General features: G+C 46.8%; 1 protein-coding gene across 1 annotated transcript in view; it reads right to left on the bottom strand.

Annotated features, from left to right (window-relative positions):
- LOC142583198 (uncharacterized) overlaps window positions 1–26557 on the bottom strand; it is a 66932-nt gene extending 40375 nt beyond the window's left edge. The window contains exon 1 of the mRNA XM_075693555.1: window positions 25718–26557. Within this exon, the coding sequence (XP_075549670.1) occupies window positions 25718–26159 (442 nt within the window). The 5' untranslated portion in view covers window positions 26160–26557. The remainder of the gene's footprint in view (window positions 1–25717) is intronic.
- Window positions 26558–27070: the final 513 nt, after the last annotated feature.

Genomic DNA, 27070 nt, shown 5'->3' with positions numbered 1-27070 from the left:
CGAAGTGACAGTACCCACTCCTCTGCGGTGCCAGTTAGCCGCGCCGCGAAAGGGCCCACCACTTCCACGAAGGAAACAGAAAAGACTCTATCTTTAGAGGAATGGCCTACGCTACCGAGCCGCTCCCTTGCGACAGAACCTCAGAAGGTCGGGGCCCCACCTGATCCTTCTCCGGCCATGGATGATTCACCTAAAACAGACCGTCAAGTCATCTCGGTGCTACGTTCTCTCATGGAGGCCATTCGAACGCTTTTAGTGGACATGAGGACACCATCTGCTCGAAGCGCACTTAAAGTGTTGGACGCCTTAAGCCCAGTGCTTGCATCCCTCAACTAGACAGATGGCTACTCCTACCCCATCCTTCCGGAAAGAAGTCAAAGCAGCGTCCGTCATCCAGTGGAACGCCAGAGGGCTAAAATCACGAATTTCAGATTTTCGTCAGTTTGTCTACACCAATGGGTTTCCACTCATCGTCATTTGTGAGACTGTCAGGATACGAGTTTATCATCTCATCAACAAACGGTGCATGCAGCAAAATCGTCGTTTTTGTTCGTCGTGAACTCACCTATGTTTTGCAACCAATTGCGCCCCACGACGACAATCAATATCTATGCATCGCAGTTAAAAAGAACAAACTCTTGTTTACTCTCATAGGCGTGTATATATCGCCTTCCAGCAATTTCGATACCAAAAGATTTGCGGATATCTTGAGTGTTTGTCCCGCCCCATGGGTCATCATAGGAGATTTCAATGCACACCATCCAGCATGGGGAAGTACAAGGACAAATGCAAGAGGACGAATATTAGCAAGTATCGCCCACAACTATGGCCTTACTCTCCTGAACGATGGTAGCCCCACCTTTCTTCGAGGCGTGACATACGGCAGCTGCCTCGACCTTGCTTTCGTCTCCAACTCTCTCGCCAGATGTGTGAAGTGGTTTCCAGACATTGAGACACATGGGAGTGACCACATTCCCACCTATCTGAACATCAAAGGCATGTCGTCTACATCAGGCTCACGGAATACCATTCGGACGATTCAATGGGCCAACTTCAAATCTGAGATGGAAGATGCCTGCCGCGAGGGCCTACCCTCTGGGTTAGAGCAAACGATTAAAATGACGATGCAAAACGCCACTCGCATGATGACGATCTCTTCCACGCGAAATGACTTCGACATAGAATTAGAGCGACTTCGAGCGCTTCGTCGCCGGGCGGAACGTCGATATCGACGTACAAAATCAATCCATGACCTTAGGGCAGCCAGGAGGATGCAAAAGAAGATTCAGCGTCGTATGGATAGATTAGCGTCGGAACGGTGGGCAACGTTTTGCCAGACACTCGACCCCCGCAAGCCACTGTCTCACATTTGGAAAACGGTGCAAGGTCTGCGTTGCCTTCCGGAACGGCGTTTTCCATTCAAGGCGCTAGCGCTTTTCCAAGGGCGGCAAGACATCGATGTCGCAGAAGACTTTTGTGCGCGGATCGCAGACCAAGCGGCTCGTTCAGATCCTCCAGCCCGAGCTGACGTCCCCCATTCCCGTGATTGCCGCATGGACCTTCCTTTTACAATGGAGGAGCTCGAAGCGGCACTAGCTCTCTGCAGGCGCTCATCATCTCCGGGTCCAGATGGTATATCATACCGGGCCTTGCGCTATCTCGGAGAGTCCGCTCGGATAGAATTGTTGAGCCTTTACAACTCCTCATGGCAGGAGGGAAATGTTCCTGACGAATGGAAAGTAAGCCGCCTGGTGCCACTCTTAAAGCAGGGCAAATCCCCATTAGAACTCACCTCTTACCGCCCAATAGCACTGGCCAGCTGTGTCGGAAAGATAATGGAACGGATGATCCTTGGCCGCCTGGAATGGTACCTTGAATTTTACAAGATTTATCCGCTTTCCATGGCTGGTTTCCGACGTGACCGCTCTTCCATCGACAGTGTAGTTGATCTCGTTTCATATGTCCAGCACGAAAGGTCCCGTAAGCGTTTATCTGCAGCTTTATTCTTAGATGTGAAAGGAGCATACGATAACGTATTACATGAGGCCATTCTCGACGCTCTTGCGACGGTTGGCCTAGGTGGTCGAGTTTTTTTGTGGATTGCAAGTTACCTGTCTGCAAGATCATTCTATGTGTTAACTGACGATGGCCCAACTACGCGACGCTATACCAGCAGGGGCGTTCCTCAAGGCGGTGCTCTCAGCCCGACGCTATTCAACCTCGCTCTTGTTGGACTTGCTGAATGCTTGCCAACTACCATCAAGATTTCAACATACGCTGACGACATCTGTGTCTGGACTTCGGCAGTCACACGTCCTCAGATACGTGCGCGACTTCAAAGAGCGGCCACTTTGACAGCGAACTACTTGTGTAAACAGGGTCTCAGCATTTCACCTGAAAAATGCGCACTAGTCGCATTTACTCGGAAACCGATGACGCCTTATATCATCTCAATCAATGGGCGGACCATTTCCTATGTCCGAAACCACAGATTCCTTGGCGTCATTATTGACCGTGACCTCTGTTGGAGCCCACACGTGGCCTACATGAAACGGCGCCTGACAGCTACTTCCCAGTTGTTCAAATACTTGACAGGGAAGACGTGGGGGATGTCAGTAGACGCAATGCTTAAACTCTACAGAGCTCTCTTTCTCGGTTTTTTAAGATACAGTCTACCTGTACTGAACAACACCTGCAAGACAAATATTCGTGTTCTGCAGGCAGTACAAGCTCAAGCACTCAGAGTCTGCCTTGGTTTGCCCAGATGTACGTCAACAGAGGCGACTCTTGCGATTGCTCGGGACCATCCAATGCGAACTCACATTACGGTGGAAGCCCTGAGAACGCACATCAGACATTTTGCACGTGCTCCCTATCACCACCTTGCAGCACTACCTTCAGACAGGCACCAATCATCATTCTCTAAAACTATCAACAAGTACAACGACAAACTTCCCTCGGGCTTCACCGCTGCATCTAAACCATCGATACTCCCTTGGTGTCTTATCAGCCCCACAGTACATCTCAGTGTACCAGGAATCGGAAAAAAGTCTGAACTGTCGTCGCCTGTCCTCAAACAACTGTCTCTGCTTCTTCTGCACGAGAGGTACGCGGACAGTGAACACATTTATACTGATGGTTCCACAAACATCCAGTGTTCGTCCGGTGCTGTGGTTGTCCCAGCAAAAGCTATTACCATCAGCTTTAGGACTGACCACCCGACAACATCGACATCTGCTGAACTAGCTGCTCTTCGCGCTGCACTCCGTTTCGTCAGTCGGGAGCCACCTCGACAATGGTCCATCTTCAGCGACTCAAAGGCAGCCCTACAATCTGTACTATCAGCTCTGCGTCGCGGGCCGTTCGAACAGCTCGTATTCGATATTAGATGCCTACTCCATACATTACAGGAGAAAGGACACCACGTGACGTTTCAGTGGCTGCCAAGTCACTGCGGCGTCACTGGAAACGAAGACGCCGATAATGCAGCTCGGGCAGCTCTTGAAGACGCTCAAGAAGAGGCCATACCGCTTTCACGATCCGACGCAGCTAGCAGACTTCGAGTGCTTGCACAGGAGATGACGCTCTCTTCATGGTGCACACCAAACAGCCAGACCAACCAGAGCAACCGTCAATACCACCTGCCCTCTTTGATGCATCTCTATATGCCAACTGGACTCCGCCGAAGCGAGGCGACTCTGCTTTATCGCTTATGGTTAGGGGTGGCTTTCACGAAATCTTACTCATTCCGCATTGGAATGGCCGACAACGCTCTCTGCAATGCCTGTCTTTGCGAGGAGACGCTGCAACACATTCTGTGCGACTGTCCTGAATATAATGTTCAGCGACAGTCCCTGGCATCCGTTCTCGCGCACCTAGACACTAGACCACTGTCCCTCGACACGATTTTCACATGCCGCCGACAGAAGACATCGCAGGTGAAGGCGACGAAGGGACTACTTCAGTTTTTGAAAGAGACGGGATTGGACAAGCGGCTCTGACAGTGTTATCACGTACAATGCCAGATTGATAGACTCTACCGGACGATGTTTGTGTGCTGTACTATGTGCTCTCTCTCTCTCTCCCCCTTCCCCATCTTTCATCGCACCCATCCCTCTCCCATGTGTAGGGTAGCAAACCGGTTACGCTAAACTGGTTAACCTCCCTGCCTTTCCTTCTCTACTTTTTCCTTCCTTTCCTTCCTTCGCATGGGCAAGCTCAGTTTCGCTCGCATTCAAAGCTGTGCCTAAATGTGTATGCAGGGAGAAAGAGAGAGGTGAAGAAAGGCAGTAAGAAGAGGAATCCAGCATGTGTAGGTTATATAAACACCATGCGTGATGGTAGCTTTTTTTTTTCGTTTTCTTGAAGCAGGGTATATCACCCCTGGAAACCGTACTTAATATGTGTAGTTACGTGACACAATGATAAGCCGTTGTTGCAAGGAAGACCCTAATTCGAAACGCTTTAGTCTCTCGCAAGTGCACTTACTTACCACCACACCCACGCATCATTCGCACTTTCACGAAAAACCACTTTAAGCGACACATTTTACCCTCCAACTGACGCCTTTATAATCGCATGTTTGAATCGCACGGTCTATACAAAGCTCGCCTGCGCCAAAACTACCACAGAAGCTATGCGCAATCTTGAGGTGTGTAAAGCAGTACTGTTAGATTGCGCAGATAACACAGGTAATTTTCTGAAGCCATAAGCAAATACTTCAGAAGGAGTACCAGACGTATCTACAAAAACACAGAACCTGTTACCGGTTCTTTTGTTTGTAATTATTATTTTTATGTTGCCCCAAAAATACGAACACAGTAAAATGACTTGCGGTACAAGCGACAGAATGGTGCTCTTGCCGTCTTTCTGAGCAAATCTAGCACATGCTCGATGTCAATACATTTATCTTTGTGTCATTTGCGTCCTTCTTCCGTCACGAGCAGGATTGGATGCAAGCGTAGGAGGGAGGGATAACAAGTATTAAACGCACGAATGGTCAAAGGCAAACAAATACCCGACTTGACATCACGCCTCTCTACCTCAGCACAGCTGTCGTCATTCTTTCGCTGTCCCAATAACTTCCATGGGCCTGCGATCGCGACTGTTCCACGGGGGAGCGCAGCCACACAGGAGCTGCAGCAGCGCGGTATTCAATTACACGGCGGGCGCAATGAACGCATACATTGACAACAGATTCGTGTTGCCACGCGCAACGCCTGCACAAGGTTTGGCTTTCGCGACGCAGATTCTCGCAACGAGCGTTTTTTTTTTCTACGCAACGCTACACACACGCCATCACGCGGCGTCGCCGATGGCAATATTCGGGATCAACGGTTAACCAACCGACTCGTCGTGCGGCATCGTAGAAACTTATCCGCTGGTTAATTAACGGATCCTCCGTGGGGAAACGGCATCCGTTCCGATGTAGCATGGACCGCGTCGTCTGCCCCTGCTCGACGCGTTCGCCAAAAGTCTCAACGAGCGTTCCCGTCGTTTCTCGCAACGACGATGGCGTCACAAGGCGGGGCGACCGAAAGGAGAGACATGGAGGGCACACGCTAGGTGAAGGTGACCTCGTTAAGCCAGCGCAGATTAGGCGACGCAGTTAAATTCCGCCTCGCTGAAGAGGAAAACGAGACTCCGCTACACGGTGCAAGGTACGGTCGTGTCTGCTTACGTGTACACAGGCACGGCACCAACTGGTGAGACAAAAAAAAAAAAAAAAGAACGTTGCCTCAATGAAGTTCTTGACTGACTGACTGCCACTGTGCATCAGCTTGTTTTGTTACTTCGAACCTTCATTTTAATAATTGCTTTCTTAACATCGTTTCTGCTGTCGTGGATAAGACTCGTAACTGTACTTTTTCTTTTCTCTCGCTGTTCGCAGCGTTTGTATGTTGTACGGGAACACAATGTCGTCCATCTCGATGACCCTTAACTGGGCGTAGGCAATGCCAGTCCGTCCAACGCAACTCGCAAAAAAGGAGACATCTGACCGGAAGCCATATGTACAAAACACTCCGGTTCTTGAGCCAACTGTTTGCCGTATGTTTTCCTGCGTATGCTTTAGTACTTTATAAAGATAAGATAAACGCGTTTGACGGGGTCCTTTAAGTAACTGTGGCCTGTACAAATCTTTGCGAAGAACATGTATCAAGAAACATCGTTCATGATGCTGCTTAATGGTTCCAGTGAACCCGCAGTAAAACAGTGCTCGTGATAAAGTTAATCCGGCTTAAACAAACGTAAGAACAAGACTGAATAATAAAATAAATTGCAACTCAATGTAAGAGCAGGTTAACGCATAGTACACAGAAAGATAAAATTAGTAGGGAAATGTTTTATTTGAATGAAATTGGAAATGTTGGCGACTAGTGTGTTTCCGCCTTCTGCAGAAACAATATAATGTGCAATGGTGAAAGAACGGTAACACGGAATGATATATATATAAAAAGAAATCTTTCGGCAATAAAGCACATTTCCTACATATGCCTAATAGCCAATATATATAGAAAACAGCCACAAAACTACACGTTCAGCACTTTTTGCAATCAAACACAAATCATAAATAAGTTCAATCGAATATTCCGAAATAAATAAAAAAACCGGTAGGAAACAGTAAGTGGTAATTCAGAAATACAAAGCCACTTAAAGGGAAAAAAAGATATTACAGCTTTCGCTACCTATCGCTTCAGTTATGTGTTACCCCATGGCTTCGGCAACTTTCCATGCTCAGAGGAGAACCATCAAGGATCATCGTTGTTTTCAAAGCGCATCTTTGCTGTTTGAATTTAGGAGAGCGTATTCATACCATGTTCCACGTTCTCGCATGAATGGCCGCACATGCATCAAGGCACAGCTGAATGACTTATACAATACAAGTTAACGTACTGTATGTCACAACACATGCAATTTGCCCAGGAAGTACCGACAGACCAGAAAGAAAGTAAAACTTTGACACGTATTGTTCGGCTAAGGGAGAAGGAGCAGCATGCATCCCAAATGTTGCGAACCTCTGCTACACACGTTAAATAGCAACTAGAAAGCAAAAAGACCTTGGCAATTCTTGTATTGCCATTTTCATGCGGAATGAATTTATCCGCGCTGCCCTGTCCACATGGTACGCGACCCGGTAATGTTCGACAAGCTTTTTTTGTATTACTTTTTTTCATCCAATATATCGACGCCCTGGCGCAGGAGCAGCGTTGTTACTGCTTCCTCGGTTTCATAAAGCACAAGCATCAAACTACACTATTAATAAAGTATCCTGCGCAGGGGGAGCTTTATTTTGTTTAGCAGAAAATTCTATATAAAAACAGAAACGCAGCCTTCGTAAGGAGCAAGCCCAGGACATTTCGCGACATCCGATGTGCTTGAAGCGCTCACTTAAGCCCCAGCAAAGTGTGGCAACACAGCCGTTCATGTTTTTGTTTATCCTTGTCTACGTTTCTCGGTTTTATTTCACCGGACATCACTTAACCATCGTTCTTGATCCGTTGCGCTATAAAAATATTAAGATCTAACTATACACTGAACGCAATAAACGCATAAACAGAAGACTCGCCTCACGGGAACGGTTTGTAATTTCCGCATGAGCTGAAATTAAAGAAAAAGCTTTAATGAACGCGAAAGGAAGGGCTGCTAATCGATGAACAGAAAATGCTACTGCTTTAGGAGGGGCCGCATATATCCGGCATGCCCAATACGCAATATTTTGGGGTCCAGACGGCAAACTGTTTTAGCTATATCTGTCATGCAATCAGGAAAGAAAAAAAGAACACACTCGCAGTGCAACAAGGCAACCTCACTGCGAACGCTTCAAACGATTGAGCAGTTTCCGTTGCCACGTTCGAAACGACGACGCAGAAGTAAGTGCCTATAGACCCGGTCAACCTGGTTTGTGTTTCCTGCGTTATAAATTAGCGTTTACAGTTCGCGTTTCCTACGCTTTGGATTTCATAGCGAAGCCTCATCGAAGGAACGCAATCCAACCGCTTCGCGAGCCGTATCCGAAGACGTCGGGAGCGACAGAAATGGAGCATGCACTCTGCAGTTTTAACGAAGGTCATGGTTTTTCTTTTGTTGAGGCACGGCAGACGGGCAAGCTGTATTTGGCTGAGATACCACATATGTTTTTCACGCTTACTAAAGATATAAATGCTCACCCAAAGTGATAAAGACCGCAGTCAGCTTCGACGATTTAGAAGGCTCATCTTCGCAGGAATGATAGCTCATTTCGTCTCTCCAGAGGCCCCCTCATAAGTAACACCGATTAAGAATCTACACAATCAACAAACCCAGACAAACGACCCTGCCACGGCGGAAATATAATCCTTAGTCGTACGACAAGCACATTCCACTGCACAGATACTCGGCTGTCATGAGATTAATGAAGCTTTCACGCAGAGTAAAGAAAAGAAACAAGAAAACAGCTGATGTCGAGCAACACTACTCCTGTTTATCGGAACCACGCACCAAAGAATTAGCGCGCCATGCTTGACGAAACCCTCACAGTGTTTGGACACATATTTCGCTGAGTAACACAATGTACGTACGCATTAGGATGGTTGCGCCCCTTCTACAGGGCGTTAGCATTTGACTGTAGTCGTAGCTTTCAAATCATAGCTTGGAGCATACAGGCGCAGCGCTATGCAGTTTCAAGGAAGGCGTTGTTGTGAGACCGTTAGTCTATGGCAACCGCGCACGGGGCGTTACTACTTGCGTCAGGAGGCTTCGGCGGTTTGCGCCGCGACAGAAACTCCAGCAAAAAAGAAAAACTAGAGAAACAAAAACACAGAAAACAGGGCGATTTGGTACCGATTCATACTGCGGGTCGCGCGCAAAACACGCGGACGGGAAAGAATGGAATGGGAGTCGCGTGCAATCGTGTCGTCTGTCCCTTCCCTATCGTCAGTGTGTTTTGTGCGCAAGAACACAGTATCCTGTGGCAATGGACAGCAGCTTTCACGCGTTCACATGCCCTTACGTTGACACGCGCACGGGTGGCGCCACAAAAGCAGCAACTACACGTATGCCTCGTACTCGCCTAGGGCATCTGCGTATAGAAGTTATACTAGAGTTGCCTACTGAGAGCGTACCATCCGTAAGCCTAAGGCAGCAGTTAGAGTTCAACAGAGTTTTGTGCTCCACGTTATATAGTGTACCGCCGTAGTAAAACTAATTCGGCGGGAAAGCCAGAAGCGTCTCCAAAGCAAGCAGAACTGTAGAAGCGATTTTACAGAATCGAGCCATGTCATCGAAGCAGAATGGTACGCTAGGTATACAGCACCCATGAGTTCTTCAAAGCAGATTTAGAGAGAAAAAAATTACATGGAGGGCCACCGCAGCCCTACTTCGGGTATAAGGTAAAGCTGTTTCAAACTTTTCTATTCCAATTATGCAATCAGCTATCGACGATTGTTTAAAAAAAAATTTCGGGCCACACCCACTGCGCCTCTCCGTCACGCGACCACAGGAAAACGGGGAAAACGCCCATGTGATATGATAGGTGCACACTGATTATGCGTGGCTAAATGCGAACGAGAGAAAAATGATAATATAAAAGGCATTGTTTTACCAACTGCTATTGGGCAAACATTCTCGGGCTGCGCCCGCTTCGCCCGTCTGTCACGCGACGCCAAGAAAACCGCGAAAATTAACCGCGAAAAAGCGTCGTGCACGCGTTGAAGAGGCATTAACATGCCGAACAAAACTGATTTTTCTTTTTTCCCCTAAATAGCCGGAGACTGCCCGGTTCCGAAAGGAATAGAAGAAGGCTGCCGGCCTATTGCTCTGGCACTGGCCGCTCGGACCTGGCGGAGAGCATGGATCTATTTCGGAAAAACAACAAAGTGTCGCCCGGCAGCATAACGTTATCGAGACATTCCATCACGCATACGACATCGCTCTGCCAACTTTTCTTTGCTGGGGATCCATTTTAGCGGCATTTTTTAACCTTCCGTTACACGCCGCCGCGATTTTTCACGAGCCAACGAAAGCAGAGAGAGGCGAACCAATCGCAGACGCCGGCCCCACCTTCCTCATCCGGTTATCCACTCATGTTGCGCTGGCTCGGCCCCATCGAATCTCTCTCCACTCGAGCGTTCTCCTCGCCACTATTCAGCCAATTAGATAAGAAAAGCTGATCGATGTATACGATGCTATTTACTTTTAAAGCAAAAAAAAAAAGTGACATTCTATAAAGGAGAAGCGCGTTTGACTGAGCTTTTCAAGCAACGCTGCGGGTTACCGCCTGATGCCTGCGTCGGTGCTTACGTAAATTTGACGTCAGGAGATTGAAATAAAAACAGATTGAAATAGTTGTACGCTATAGGGGCCCCTCGATGCCACCCGTAACATCAGAAGCTGCTTCCCTACCTACAGCTTCGTGGTGAGTATAATGCTACCATACCGATAAGGTAATAATACTGAGGATTCATAGCAACGTGCCGAATAAAACAGAAATCTGTATTTTTCTTTCGCCTCGCGCTTCTCATTTAACGACGCGCTTCGGCGGCACAGCATGGGCTGCAGAGTCTGAGCATAGATGTTTTTTTTTTCTTCTTTCGTCCGCATACGAATTCAATTTCATCGAGCATGTTTGCTGAAAGTCGTCAACAATAGCCGTGATTATTTGTGCGATGATTCAGTGGTAAGTAGTCAAGGAGGCCGCCAGATCACGAAACTTAAGTCATCCATAGGAGAAACGCTCGCCAACATCTTGCCGTCATTCGCGTTCGCATTTTTTAAGAATTATGCGTTTGCAATGCGGCATCTAGCACTGCTTTGCTCCAACGTGCGATGATAAAAATCGTACCGCTGGCACGAAGTGGGTAGTCTAATGGAATGAGTAGAGCAAACGAAGTCCATCAGCTGAATAAATACCATCATATTCAAATTCAAACAATCGCTACGACCGCTGTCGAATGACGTTCGCAGCTTACACTGAGGAGTGAAATCAAAGTTCAGATTCCATTTTCTTTGTTATGACTGCGCATCGACGTTCCGCATTCCCGCGACCTCAAGCGACGCAGAACTCTGCGACAGCACCGCATTATCTTCAGTACTGTGCTCGAAACCTCACGCCATAAAAAAAGAAAAAAAAAAGAGCGAGCGCGCGCGCGCGAGAGAGAGAGAGAGAGAGAGAGAGAGAGAGAGAGAGAGAGAGAGAGAGAGAGAAGAAAAAAAAATCTGCACTCGTAGTCAACCATGTCGTCTGCGCACATTTAAGAGTGGTTTAGTGCCTTCTAGTAATCTGAAAACCTTATGTATGAGTGTTCTTTGAAATAATACGAAAAGGTCGCCATTGAGCTGGACGCTGCTTGACGGGGAACTAACTGTACTGAGTGCAGGTGACGCTGGATGATGATACTGAATCTGCGTATTTAGCGAGTGTCTCGGGTGAAGATATCATTACATTAGGCTTGCACTGATGTGAAGAGCCGCTGCTGCTAACCAGAAAATGATGGGACTGTTTGCGGGGCTGATGAGGCCCCAGCTCCGTGAGGCAATTTGCTTTGTGTCCTCGTTGTCCCCCCAATAAATTATACATGCATTCCTGCGCTTTCAATAAACTTCTGCTCATATCGTATAACTACCGCTCGCCACTGTCTCGCCTGTCGAACCACGCGTGAAAAACGATGCGTCAAACTTGCGCAACGAAACGAGCACTTGACTGCACGACCCAGGTTGGCCTTCGAGAAGCAGGAGCGCCCCCTGTAGCGCTGAACAAAGCGCGCCGCTCATTTTCTTCATCTAGAAGGGATCTGTCGTAACGGGGCGCTTGACATTACACTCGGACGAGCGAAGACGACAAAAGAATCCCAGTAGACAAGCGCTAACTCGCAACTGAGTTGCGGATTCGTGCTCGTGCTGTCTGCCATGAATGTCTGAGCGTTAACCAATTTGTCCAGCGGTGTGCGTCGATAACGTGGCATTGTACATAGCGCCGCGTGCCTGCCTGGTCTCGCCGTACATAAACTCTATTAGTTATTGCGTTTTAACAACTAGAAAAAAAGAAGCTCTTGGAAAAATCCAGCAAAAAAAAAAAAACAAGAACAACGAAGTGGAGGCGACGCCGCCTTGTAGTTCACGCAATAGTGAGCCGTGACGTCACAGCTTTGGGCACCGTTTGCTCAGGCTACGTAGACTACATCGCATTATAAAGAATAAGTTTTCAGAAGTATGGAGAAATTTTACTGCGTCACGACAGACAAATTACGAGGAGAGTTCTTAAACGCAGCTACGTCACAGTGACTAACGGCGCTGAGGATTGGGAAACAAATTGGACAAAGTTCGCACGTTATTTACTCGTCTAGTCAATTTACACAAAATTAAAGAAAATAATGTTTTGGGGAAACTCTTGAGCAGTTTAAGTTGATCAGGCGTTGTTTTTTTCCGTGTCTCTATAACATCATACCTGATTAGCATGCTAGCCACGTGGGCTGGCGTAAGGCTGGAAAAGTAACATGTTCTGTTAACGTGTCTAAGAATAGAATACGCAATAAACGTACGGCCTTAGACATGATATTTTCAATTGTGTAGGTGATAATTTTTTGGGCGTTTTCTTTTCTGTTCTCAGGTCAAACTCAAGGAATGCTCGGTGCCCAAGACCCTGCCCACAGTGGGAGCCATTTACGCCCCTGAAGCAAATAAAGCATCACCGTTTTTCGGCGAGGAGGAGATGCATATTAAGTAGAGATCGTGTCTCACACAGTCTGGTACCGCATCTAGATGTTACTGTCCACTTATAGAAAACGAGTACTTCATTCATCATGACATTCATTGTTCGTGGTGACGGATGCCTTACGACAAAGATGCTTATCAAAGAGGCAACCTGCTGGCACGAAATACGATATGGAACGCATATTTCAATACAGTATCGTGTAACCGACGACAAGTGCTTGCATCCGCATAACAAAATATCAGAACCGCTCCCACACTGAACATTGCAGGTCTTTAAAGATGTCTCGCGAGACCTCTTTGTAGTGACCACTGATTACTCCAAGGTGAGTGAAGTGAGGTAAGCGTGCTCGTTCTGAGTGCACCTTAATTAGCGTTGAGGTTCCATGTCTACGTGATATTGCGTTAGCTATGCTGCTGATATAAATGCTTGCAAATGGTGTTCTGCAAAGAGGCGTTCAGTGAAATAGCATTTCGCGATATTATACTACGCCCGAAGGCAGAGTTAGAGACAAATCGGTTTGCAGGAAAACGCCAGACGTTTTCAAGTTCATTGAACACGCGTCTTTCTTTCTTTCCTTCTTTCGTTCTTTCTTTTTTTGTTACTTATCGAAAGCCAGAACAAAATAGATGAATGTAGTCTATCATTCTGGGAGAGCACAGCACGTGGTACAGTTTCCGTTTCCGGATTTGCCTTGTCGATGCCACCATGCCCTAATTTATTTCTATATTCAGTTGCCGAGAACCTTTATGCGTACATCGTAGTGGGGACGCTTTAGCGAGAGCGGTATCAATGGCTTTTGGTTACAGAAATGCTTGAACATTGATTACAGTAAGCGCGAACTGGCTGACTGCCCTAACTCGTTGGCATTCAGTAATGAAATCATTCGCCATTGTTGAGACATCGTATAGGAAGTGAAGCTTCGGCTTTGAGAACAGCGGAGAAGAGAAAAACCAAAATGTGCAGCGGTAGGACACAGCTGTGCAAGGGGACGCTCAGGGGACAGTACTTCAGCAATGTCAGTCGGAGGCATGTTGCTCGGCTGTGCAGCAATAAATAACGAGGTAAGAAAAGTAACTTGCGCTTCTGAGACATCGACCCCTTGGGCTTCATAACCATTCATTACATAAAAAGCCTGTGGCACCACTGCTGAACTCAGAACATTGTCATTCAATCGCTCAAAAAGATAAGGCGGGCGGCTCCGAAAACGCTTGTTGCCGGGCGTAAGAGGGAAAAAAAAACATGGCTCGGCAAACGCGAGCGACTAAACTGTTGCAGCTGTTTCTCCAAAGCCCACAGCAGAGAGCAAAGTAGCTCTCATACATTATTCATATGGCATGCGCTCCTATAGGCCTCAGTGACATTCTGCAAAAAAAAAAGAAAAAAAAGAAAACGAAGAAAAGCGAGCCAGACGTCAAACAACCGTGCGGGATTCATTTGAACAAGAGATACGTGAGCAAGCACATTTCTATGCGACTTGGCTGTGCAGGCTAATCACCGAAATGCGCACGCGGTGACAGGCAGAGGCGGCTACACAATTGGCGCAGTTTCGCTTTTCTAAGGCGATAGTAAAGGAATGCTGACAGGCGCGAACGACAAGTCGCGAAGAAACAACGTTGTTGCTCTTGCCAATACGGTAACTAAACAGAAAGATATATATGTCAATACATAGATACATTTCCGTCCAGAGATATCAGACAGCACTCCACACAAGATTGGGACGAAGCTCTAGGCGTCAGCACAATGTGCATTAACCGAACCAGCATAGAACAGATTTGGAATAGGGTATGGTCTAATTTGGTGTTCAGTGCACTGGGCGGATTTAAGAGACGCTGAAGGTTGCAAATTAGAAGAAACGACAAGAAACGCGTTTCCGGTGTTTTACAATAGCTAATAGATATTTCGGATTGTATGCGCAAACTGAAAAAAAAAAGAAAACTTAAGCACTTCAATAGAGCTCACCCAAAGCGGATGCTAAAAAGCACAAACTGGCCAACTTCGACACAAAAGCCGCCCGTAGCGGACGCGGATTGAAACCATGTCTTGCAGGTACACGTCAGCGAAAGATACAATCAGGCTTAAGCTGTCTTGTGAACACTAAGTTATCCTTCAGACATCGGCGCTAAGTTTCCGAACAGGTCTGCAGAGATCATGAAAGGGCAGCAAGTAGCATTAGAGTGCATTTACGGCTGCGATAAATGTTCCAGTTATATTTCCTCCCAAAGGCCCTAGCGAAATGGCGACGTTGGACTTGTGGAAAATCTCTCGCCGGCAGTTGAATGCAAAGAGAAGATATCACGCCTGCTATTTAAGGGCTTGCTATATCAGGTAGGGCGTTTCAAGTGACATCAAGAGGAGAACATGTAAGCAAGACCAAAGACTTGGCAACAGACCGATGTCGTAACACGTCATGCAGAATTGGAGGAATCGGACGCATACACAGGTATTTCCACGAGGACTGAGGCTCAATTCGAACGGGCATATCGAGCTGCTGTACGCTGTTGTGAAGCCTTGGATGGAGCGGGTGGCAGCCGTACGACCCTACGTGGCAGTAAGACTCAACCCACCTGCCTCACCGCTGGGAAATTTCAGGAGTGGTTTTGCGATAATTTAATTTTTTTTTTTACATTTTCAACAGTTCTTACAATTCGCCCCTTAAGGACGTGGCTGAGCAGGTAACGAACCAAACTTGCAGTAACATCCAGATAGCCTATCGACAAGATTCAGGCGGCTTGTGTAGTTCTCCGTCGGGACACCATGAAGGTCCCTTGTGCCAAATTCCAGAGCAACCTCAAGGCAGTCGTAGTTACTGAGTGTGGCTTCTTTAATTTTCTCATTTCTTCCCCTTTGTGTAATCTTATATGGGTCGAAGGAAATTTGTTTTGCTGTATTTGTGGCCGCTTTTCGTTTTTCACCTACAAGTGTCCGATTTACACCGAACGTCTTGTGTATGTGTAAGGGGAATTCCAATTCGGCATATTCGTGCTGCTTTTTGTTTGACGATTGCTCATCTGCACGGTCACGTGCGCGTCGCGTGAGTGCGAATCCATTTACCGTGGGGCTTCCTTGATCAGCTACTAACACAAAATGACGAGGGCGCTACAACGAGCAATTAGACTAATGTCGAAGTTACGGTCGCTCTGGGGACTCAATAAATTTCACGATATTGCAAAAAAGTACGTAAAGTTGAACTTCACGTACGGCGACGACGAGCATTTCTTGCGCGTAATCAATTTTGTTATTTTGACCTACATAACATTCCTTGAAATCCGCATTACACATCAATGAACAGCACCGTATAAAACCATACAAACAAGACAAGCTACTCAACCTTTTGTGTGTCGAAATATAGGACGTCATGTGGAACTTATTTTCAACAAGCAGGGCAATCTCGAATGACGTGCTCCACAAGAGTCGCCATACGTTATTATATTGAATGTTCTGGGTCCCCTACATGTATCGTAAATTCAGTTGCGTATATGAGTATTTGTGAACATGTATAAGTCAGGCGACTGCACACCGAAATACGGAAACTAATATTTTGCGCAAAAACACACCAACAAACAAGTGCTCGTACATATAAGCACATAAAACTACTGCTTCGTTTGTTTGCACATTATGTTATCTGGAAATATATTGCGGGCTTAGGCTTGTAGAATTTTCCAACTTGACGACACAACAGAAGTAAACTACTATATACACATCGCAAAATTGGTAAATATGATTAAGACGTTCTTATACTGTGGGCCAACAAATTAAGCCTAAGCTAGAGTAAACGTCCAGACAAGGGGCTTGCCTTCTTCAATTCAACAAAGTCAAAAAGTTTTTAACTGGAGAAAGACAAGCATCCGTGTCCAAACACTGACTGCGGAGTGACGCGTTCCTCACAGGCCCGCTCTTAATTACTTCAAGTTTACATCTTCTTCTGAACTCTGTATGTAACAGCCTTGCGACACTAAGGTATTCACCGTGGACGTAGTGTAGCTATAGCCGAATTAATAGTCAATTTTAATAATGTAAGCGCGCATAAACACGACCCATGCACACGCAGAAAGGGTCTCCGGCGATCAATTGTTTCCTGCAAGGGTCACCGTACCCAACCGCTCGAAAAGGAGAAAAAACGGTAAAAAGAAGAGGAACGCGTAGCAACAGACATCACATCGCACAAAGAAGTGCGAGCGCTAACAGGCAAGACTCGAGTCCCTTAACTAACAAAAATTTCATACACAGTTTTGCGAGCCTCCTACCGAGTTGAAGCTCGACCGTAGCAAAATTCAAACAACAACAAAAATTCACTCAGCGCAGCCTGAGAAAGATCAAGCTGCTGGAACTTGCTCGGCCGCACACAGTGACAACTACCAAATTTTGGACATCGCAAAAGCAAATTCTTTGAAAGCATCGCCGTAGCATTTGCAGAGAAACACACGTGAGGATCCACGTTTCCCGTTCAGCGCTCGCTTCGGCATTTCTCACAACGATTTCGTTATTCGAACTACGCACACACATTTTTATGCACCACTACCACCGGCCCCGCGACTGCGACGGCATCGCTCAAGAGTGTACAGGCTCGCCATCTTGCTCGCCGTCTTGCACACCGTCGGAAACAGCTGCAGTATGCAAACTAACATATGCGGCTACGAATCTGTACGGCACATTAGACTCTTGTTTATTTTGTCTCTTGTCGCGACGAGTTCATTGTGACGCAGTTGCAGTGCGTATGCACATGTTCTTTAGCTTTTATTTGTCTTTTTTGTTTCTAGGTGCTTAACCTTTCGGGCGATTGTTCCGAGCTCGTTTTAACAAAGTGTCACAAGCTGCTATGCATTGCGGGACCTATTTCGCGCAGAACTGCGGCGCGGAATATGCCTGGTAGAAACAGCATCGTCGTCTGATACCGTGCCGCGCACATCTACTTTATTTTTCCTTTCTATTTTTTTTTACGAGGGGTCCGTAAGCGAAGGAGAATTGCGAAACAAGCCGAGTCAAATTTGCGGTGCCCGAATGGAGAAGACAAGATGAAAACGCAGCCAGGGAGGAAGCAATGCAGCAAGGCAACACTCGGGCTCTCCCTTAAATGGAGCAGTGCTCTGCTGTTTGTCGCCAGCAGTTCACAAATCGATTAACGAAACCGGCACCTTCTACGTGGCACGTGGACTTCCAAAATTCGCACAACCATAACGGCTGTCGGAGCAACACGTGTAGAATTGTTTACCTCGTCGCCAGCGCCGTCGCGACTGGTTTACTGGATAAATTATGCAGATCCGACGCGCATCTCGGAGTCTACGTGAAGCGAAGCTTGCGTGCAGTGGTTAATAAAACGCCGAAAATTGGATCCACTTCCTCCTTGCTGCTTTGGCGTAAATTTGCGCCCGTGCACGTGCTCTCAAGCGCCGCTGAGACGTAATACAACAAACGCGGCGATCATTTCGTAGCTGGCGTCGGCACGATATCATACAGGTTTTCACGCGACTGCAGCCTAATGGTCAAATTAACAGGCTGCTGTGCTCTGGGACCGAGGTTCGATACTGTTGTATATATAGCATTCAATTCAATGCTTTTCAAGTATAAGCTAACTGGCAAGACAGCAGCAGCGCAACCTTGCAGCCACGGTCGGGAATATTCGGGAGGGTTGGCAAAGGAAGCTTCACTTTAGAGAACTGCTACTAATATATCACGGCGATGACGGATATATACATATATGTATTGTGTTGACAGGCTATAGATACAGATAGAGTTAAGGTGGCCGACTAAACATGCTCGCACACAAGGGCGTGCGTCAGGTCGTGGTGTTTCTTCAATGCCGTGTTCTTCCTAGATTTATCGGTAACAATGTTCTTGGCATGAGCGATACGGTTACTATGTGTGGCGGCGCGATTTGTATCTTCATTGCACCCACCTATAGAAACTTCGGCGATTTGCTTGTCTTCCTCCCGTCTGTGTCCTTATGCGCGTTTGCCGGTAGCGTATAATGACTTATCTGCGAAGCTCAACTTTATGCATATGTTCTTCGCGGCTATTGTAATAAACCATACCTTATGGGGAACATTTTCTCTCCGTGAGCCGTGAGAGAAATAAATCGGATGGAGAGAGGTGGGCCGGTACGCCTTCAGACAGAAATAAATGCAAAAGTGCATGGTTCTTCTGGGAATATATATATATATATATATATATATATATATATATATATATATATATATATATATATATATATATATATATATATATATAAGGCTATTCCCTAAATGGGGAGAACCATTGTGTGTCTGAAGTTTAGATTGGCGTGCGCGTTTGATAGCCGATATTGCCAAGTGCGTAGATATTTATACCCATGGCAACGGTTTCACCTCCAGCGCAGCTTCTATGTTGAAAGAACCATAAATAAAAGCATTTTTAATCAGTTTTGATCAGATGAATTGTTTTGGTGAGCCGTTCTGAGGGATACTGAATACACCTCGAGTGAGATAGCGCGACCATGAAAATGATCAGGCGAATGTAAAATGTACGTGACGTGGCCGAAATAAACTCTCATCACTACATCGGCGCCCTAGCTTGAATGAATATGCGATTCAATGCTTACTGCCGTCGAAACAATTTGAAGAGACGGCAGCGTCAGTTTCTGTGGCTGAAACGGTCGCGCTACCTTACGTAAAGATGCCGTTATATCGCGTCCCTGTACTCAAAGTACGGGCCTCTGTACTCAAAGTGCGACCCTTTCCGCTACATGAGGCAGAATTACGCGCATGTATCACACAACGTATCGTAAAATTAAAATTAAATTATTGAGTTTTACGTGCCAGAACTACAGCCTGGTTATGAGGCACGCCGTAGTGGCGCACTCCGTAAATTTCGACCACCTGGGGTTCTTTAACGTGCACCTAAATCAAAGTACACGGGTGTTTTTACATTTGGCCCCCATATAACGTAACGATTGTATCTACTTGCACGCCGCCGCGGAGTGCAGCACAGAATTAAACAGAATTACATAAAGAAATAGTCGTTTAGCAAACAACATAACCGTCGTAGTCAAGCGATGACTTTGTAGGTATTTTTGAACTTTCGTCTTCGTCAGCAGCGTTAGCACATTGTGAATGCTTCATTTTCTGTACAGGGTTTTTACATGGCCACCAGAAACACTTGGTGAACTCACAACTCACCGGCTTTGCGAATTCAAATAGACCCTATTCAGGCACGGCCACAGTCGAGCTGCGTTAACCAAGGCACCACCAAAAGACAGCATGAGGCCGCCTTTACGGTGTTGGCGAGAATGGCGAGAAATCCCGTAAACTAAACCCACAAAAAATCAGTGATACTGCTGGGATTGGCCGCTTGCACGTATGTACGTACGTACGTACGTACGTATGTATGTATGTATGTATGTATGTATGTATGTATGTATGTATGTATGTATGTATGTATGTATGTATGTATGTATGTATGTATGTATGTACATAATATTAATACGTAATATTTACAGCACAGCTTTCAGGCGCGCTTTCCCTGGGCTCTAACGAGCGAACGAGCACAGCGAAGGATGAAAGACGGTGAGAGCAAAGAGAGTGCGAGGAGGAAAGCGGAGGGAGGCAGCGGAACATGAGGAGGAAGGCGGAGGAGGAGAGTATGGCGAAAGTGTGAGGTCGAAAAGCGGAATGCCGCTCGAGACGTGCTCCACTGCGGCGACCAGGCAAGAGGCGAGCGCCTCCACCGATACCATACGTGAGAACAAAGCGCTGGCGTGGGCTTCGGACCCACTGCGCATGCGCCATTTCGTCTGCGCCGCCGCCGGCGCTAGAGAATGCGCTCTGGGCGAGGCACGATATCCCGTGTTCCCGCTTTCTTTCTGGACAATGAGCAACGCAACTGGCGGAAATGCTTCGTTTGTCGCTGCCGCTAAACGAGCTGCCCGAGCGGAGGCGCCGCGGCGCCGCCGAGAGGACCCTGTCGTTCAGAATCAAATTCCTTGCCACAATCAATAACTAATTAAAACACCTAAACAGCTGCGCTCAAAATTCGCATTAGGGAGTATTGTAATTGTCGATGGATATTTTAGTTCCGTTTACCCGGAGTTAGGAAAACTGAAGTTGCTTTTAACCAACTCGTTATTTATTTATTTATATATTGCCATAATTATAAACCAACTAACCATGAGGCAGTGGTCCCATTTAAGTGGCTATTCCGTTTAAGCACCATTTCCGTTGATGCGATTTCAGTTCACTGGGATTCTAAGTTATATGTAGGGTGACCGAATGCAAACCGAACCCAAAGCAAGCGAAGAACATACGAACTGTTAGGCGATATTATTGGCTGTCAACCATGGTGGTCAACAGTTGCAGCAGTATCTGCAGAGACGCTGGAAACCACGTAATAAGGCGTTTGCGGCGAAATTATTCGTATAGTATTGTCTGGCCGTTTATGTGTTCTTCTCTTGCTTTGGGTTAAGTGTAGCTCGGGATACCCTGTACACACACACACACACACACACACACACACACACACACACACACACGCACACACACACACACACACACACACACACATATATATATATATATATATATATATATATATATATATATATATATATATATATATATATATAGTGGGAAAGCTGAAAATTGGATTCGCCAAAAAATATAGCGCAGGCTTTTCGTTGCAACTTTGTTTTGTACCCGTAACCTCGTCGGACTAGCTGCACAGCCTTTCTACCGTTTGATTCGGAGGCCAGACACTCAGTTAACACCACTGATACCACATGTGTTCATAACAACCAACCAGTGGACTATGAAATGAATGCACCCTATGCGTTTCTCTACAGAACGGTCCCTTGTGGAATATTTTCCTTCCGCTTTACCGTACCGCTCTTGCAGAATCAACATGGGTTCCTATATATTGTACGTCATTTCGGTAAAAATGGTACGGAACAATGTATGTCTTTAGAAGTTAGGTTGAACAGCGCGAATCAAACAAGGACACCAGGAAACAAATACCACATACAACGCTTGTCTGTGGCATTTGTTTCCTCGTGTCCTTGTTTTATTCGCGCTGTCCAACTTCAGTTCTAAACATGAACCAACAAGCCCTCATCAAGATCTTAACAAAACATACATCATTATTAACCGCATGGAGAGTGCTTCACTAGCATACTGCTAGCATGTAGGCGTATTACGAAAGGTCTTCGCCGATCCGTTATGAAAGTTTGGCAAGAGATAAGATTTATGCAATTACAGCGATACTCTGTGGACCTAGCTCACGCCCTGCCCATTACATTATGGCTGCTCAGTAAAAACGAAGAGAGACATTTCGCGCTCATACTTGCCGTGCAAGCGGGAATTTCTATCTAGTTAGGAAATTGGAAATAACATCAAATAAACCCACTTTCCGTAGCAAAGAAACGCAAAAGTTGGTGTTGCAGCCGCCCAACGTCACGTGTGCGTGAAGATTGGGCGTAAATAATGCATTAGAGTCACGTGGCTATCCATCGATATATGTCTCTCAGATAGACGCGACGTTCAGCATTTGTCACTGATAAAAAGGCAAAAAGTACGTGGCGGCTCTAGAAAATACGCGCTTCTCTCTTCCTCGAAATTCCTTTTAAAGTTTCTGTTATGTTTTGTTATAGATGGGTTGCAGTGAAGGTAGTGACGTAAAGAGTAGCTTGGCTACTCCATTTCTCCATGTCTTACAGCAAAAGATAAATGCGCAAATGATAACAATAAACCAATATGCAAACTAAAAATGAGAATGAAACGTATAAAAATAGCAACATCTCACTCGGAGAAATTGAAAAAGTCAGCGAAACTCTTGATTCATCTAAAATTTATAGGTTGTGTTTAACTGAAATGCAACGAAAGGTTGAAAATTACATTACCTTTTCGCACACCACCTCCTTGAAAAAAAACCCGCTGAATTTCAATATAAGTTTCTTATAAATTCCAAAAACGCATTACAATATTCTTTCATGATGAGTTGCAACCAATACGAGTTGAAGCACGTCGAAACGTTTGTGAGTGAAAGATCTATTATTTTTCGTTGTGTGCCATGTGTGACACACAAACCAGAAACACGGAAACAGGGAACACTCGTACATATAGCGCACGTATAGTGATATATAGCGCACATATTTCACATATAGATATCATATATCACATATATTACATCACCTATGGAGCCCAAAGAATAATATGAACAGCCACCAACTATACCCTATCATTACTCTCTTAAGATCTGCCCAAGAAGCACCAAACTCCAGTATTAAGAACTCATAGGATTTTACACTTGGGAAAGAATAAATTGTGCTATGTTTGCTCAAAATCCAGATTATGGTAATGAGAGTAATATGGCTCTTTATGTGTGTGTATAGCGGATTTTCCACGTTAGTATTGGACAACATAAGTCTGTTTGATGCCCACAGCAATATCGGCACAGCATAGATTTTGCATTCTAGCGCTATCCAAAAACAGCAGCCGCTGCTTAAAATCGAACTCATGACCTTCTGCTGCGTAAAATACGATATGCAGGCGACCCAACTAGGCTCCAGATAGTAATCTATGAGGATAAAACCAAATACAATCCCATATGAAATTAAACGCATGAGACCAACACTGAGCCCTCACATCTGCAGTGAACCTTCACTACAGACCGTCAGACCTTGAGCTACGACATGTATTAGGCTCATGGACTAAAGGTGCCTCTGGGTATCGCTCAACGAATGCATATTCAAGCTTTGCACGATGCACAATTCTCAATCAGATGCGTAAATTAGTTTCTATGTGAATGTCGCTGTGTGTTTTACGCGTGTGGTGTATAGGGGCGACATGCGCTGTGCATATGGTTTCATACTTCATCATGCCCATGAGGAGTAGCATGCCGGGCATGCCACCAGGTAAGGCTCTCCAGGATTCATTGAAGAGTTAGCTCTCCCTCTCAAATCCTATATGACCAGTAAATTAATATCTTTAAAAGTATTCACGGAATATTTAGGAGAACATTCGGCTCCTCTGGTGGATCTGACTAAGATGTTGCCAGGGGAGTTCCCTTCTCGTCTTCAAACAGCAAATTGCCGACACTAAAACGGACGACACAGAATAGAGGCCCTTGAACCTGTTGCCTCTTTTTAACTCACTTATGAGTTTGATAATAAATAATGCAGAAAAGCGGTAGAGAATCACTGCATTCGGCCAGTGTAAATTTCTTTTCTGATCCGCACGGGCTCCCGTACGGTATGTTAAATGGATGTCTGCAGTATTTCTTCGTACAAGAGCTGCATCAGTGGCCTGAGAAACTTAATGTCCATAGGTAACAGTTCAGAGTCGGTGGGCTCGCCTGTCCGTATCCAGGCACCTCAAGCACTTTTGTGGCCTTTGTGCCTGGACACAGCCACCGACGATGATAAGCATCCGCTTCACTGCAAATTAGTGTAATTGTCTGATGAGTGTAACTCTAATGGCTGCGACTTGGACTAACACAACGAAATCCAGAAGAATCGCTGGACCCCGCAACGTGGAAGTGGCCGGAAAATGGCAGGTAGCTTAGACGTTAGGTGAGAAGAGCTAGGGTATGGAGCAGTGTGTTCATGGGTGTGCACTTGGCACTCTAGGTGAGATTAAGAAAAATGCGGAATTGAACTGCTCGTCTAATACGTAGAAGAGATAATGAGGGGCCTATTAGAACAAATGTCACTGGCAGAAAAGCGTAGTAGAGGACGACCTGGAATTAGGTGGTGTGATGAGATTATGAAATATGTAGCAATAGGCTGTAGTCGGCTGGCGCAAGACTGGGACAAAAGAGAACGCTGGCAGAGGTGTGTACAGCATAATAAATTAGGCTGTTGCCCATGATAGTAACTAGCGACTGCGTTTTTTTTTGTTTTACTAACGAGAATGCAACGTAGTATGTAGGAGACGTATCCGTGTTAAATATATCTCGAAGCATTCCAGAGGCAGTGTGTTCGCAGCCGACTAAATGCTTTTGGTTCATGCCAAAGCAACCAACGTCATATCTTGACCTTTAACATGTAATGACGCACAGAACATGAATGACAGCAATTGGCTGTTTTCCTTCATACGTGAACCTTCTCCCCTGCGCACGAACTGAAACGCCTGACATTAATTCGCTCACGCGAAAATTCAAGCAGGCTATTGAGAATGCTTAAAATTGACTTTAGCGAACAAACTGAGTGCCTATGACTTGGCTTTCTTTCTATAGGCATATCGCCTCCTTCAGACCTATCACTAAGCGCTAAGCTAGAGCACGAGCAATGACTTAGCAGTACTTACTTATATTCGCCAGCGACACCTTTGCTTCTGCAAGATATTGTCAGCCATACAGATGCCGTTCTATAGTGAACCATGCGCTTTTGATATCATTTCAGGAATTGCAAGCGAAACCATCAACTCGGTAATTGATCTAAGTACGTCGAGGTGAGGCATCAGGAGCCGCTAGGTAAGGTCGAAACACGGTCGTATATCACGCACTAGCACTTACGTGTAGTGCGAACGTAGAAAATCAACGAATGATACATGCTTTGGTGACATAACTGAAGCACGTGGCCAGCGCAGCGACAAAGGCATTCGCTAAAGCGGCGCGCAAGCCCACGTGCAGCGCTCGAGGCTATCTTAAAGCGAAGGAGCGATGTGGTAACTCCGGCAGTTCGGGCAGTTTGATCAAGTTACAAGTTAACGAGCACCTAGTACTCGCAAGAGAGCGGCAATCAGGCGGAGCGCCGCACGGGTCGATATACAGAGACGATGATTGCACGAGCTAATGCGCAACGCTGCTTGAAAAATGCGGTGATAACGCATCAGACAAATGAATGAGACGGAACGCAGAACACGTGCATTCGGCCTCAAGCATTTTACGAAGTACTGCGAAGCTACCAGACCAGTGGAAACCAAGTACAGAGTGTCTCGCGCGGCGACCCGTTAGGGAATCCCACAGGACGCCGCGCGACGGCGTGGGACCTCCCGTTGTAAGCGGGGTGCGCGAAGTGCGGGAGTGAGGGCACGGACGTGCGGAGGAGAGTTTAAGATTCTTTACCGGGCGGCATGCTTCCATTCTCGGCGGCCAGTTTGAGTTCCTCGGGGTCGACTTCCTCGATGACGGTGCGTCCCATGGCCTCGTCGAGCGCCTGGGCCCTGCGCAGGGCCACCTGCTTGGCCATGACCACCTGTCGCTTGGCGATCAGCTTGCACCGGTCGCAGACGCAGTCCACGTACGGGCAGAAGCGCTTGTGCCCGCGCAGCAACACCATTTTGTTGTGGTTCTTGCAGCGCGCGCAGTTGGGTGTGCGGCCCGACGGCGTATTGGTCGCGGGAGCAGCAGCAGCCGAGCTCGCCGAGCCTGCTGCTGCGGCGCCTCCGCTGCGTGATCTGCTGGCGCCGTTTACTGAGCTGCCGCCGCCGCTGCCGCCGCCACCTTTGCCGCCTTCCGGACTGTCCGCGATGATCAAGTTCAGCTCTTGGCGCACCATCACTGGCATTACAACGGCCGCCGCACAGCTGACTTGACTACACGCAACTGACTCGCCAGCCGATAACCAACGGAACGTACGAGACCACGTGACGCCTAGCTGCCGCCGGCTGCTTCTGCTGCTGCTCCGCCGAGGCGCCCCCAAGTGCCCAGCGACGCCCCAACAGCGAAGGACGAGCGGCGCCGAGCGATTGCCACATCGCCGGCGTGGCGCTTTCCACCCTCCGCGTGTTCCCTGCCTAGGTGCCGCCCGGTGCGCCGATGTTGTGTGGCGGGGAGAATCCGTCCCCGTGGCTAGGGATCTCTCCCCCCCAGGTCGGCGGCTGCCGGCGTCGCCGCCGTGGTACGGAAGTGGCGGCAAGACACGGCGGCAGGCTTTCTTTCTCTCGGGCGCTTTTTATGACTGCGGGCGACCTCCCAACGGTCTTTGGTAATGGTCGTCGCCCATATATTTGATACTGATGCCGCTGCTGTCACCATTTTTCATACTGACAAGCCATCGACAACGCAACACAAGCACGTTTATCGTGTCTGACATTTGGACCGACGCGGGTTCACTCCATCTGCGAAGCTGTCGTTGCAGTTCCATCAAGGGAGCCGACTAATTAAAGCCGACATGCTACTTCTGAATGAAAAATACCATTAAATCGGATGTTTCGAAATACTAAAAGCCGTAGTGTAACGCATACATTATAATGCCGCAGCTTTTAATGATTTTTTTTTCTCAGTGACGATCGCATTTAAATCTTGATCAGACAATAAGTGCGGCACAGTAATCTCGCATACTCACGCGAAATCGGGCGCGGTGAGTAATACCTTCCAGCTGGTTCTTAGTTTATTTTGACAGTTTTTTCCATTTTAAGCGCCGTATACATATCTGCGTGCTTTCACGTTGCAGCGCACCTGGTTTTCAGCAGTGCA

The sequence above is a fragment of the Dermacentor variabilis genome, chromosome 5 (genome assembly GCF_050947875.1).
Source record: "Dermacentor variabilis isolate Ectoservices chromosome 5, ASM5094787v1, whole genome shotgun sequence".
In the NCBI taxonomy this organism is placed as follows: Eukaryota; Metazoa; Arthropoda; class Arachnida; order Ixodida; family Ixodidae; genus Dermacentor; species Dermacentor variabilis.
Note: the sequence above shows the minus strand (reverse complement) of the source record. Positions and strands in the feature narration are given on the sequence as shown.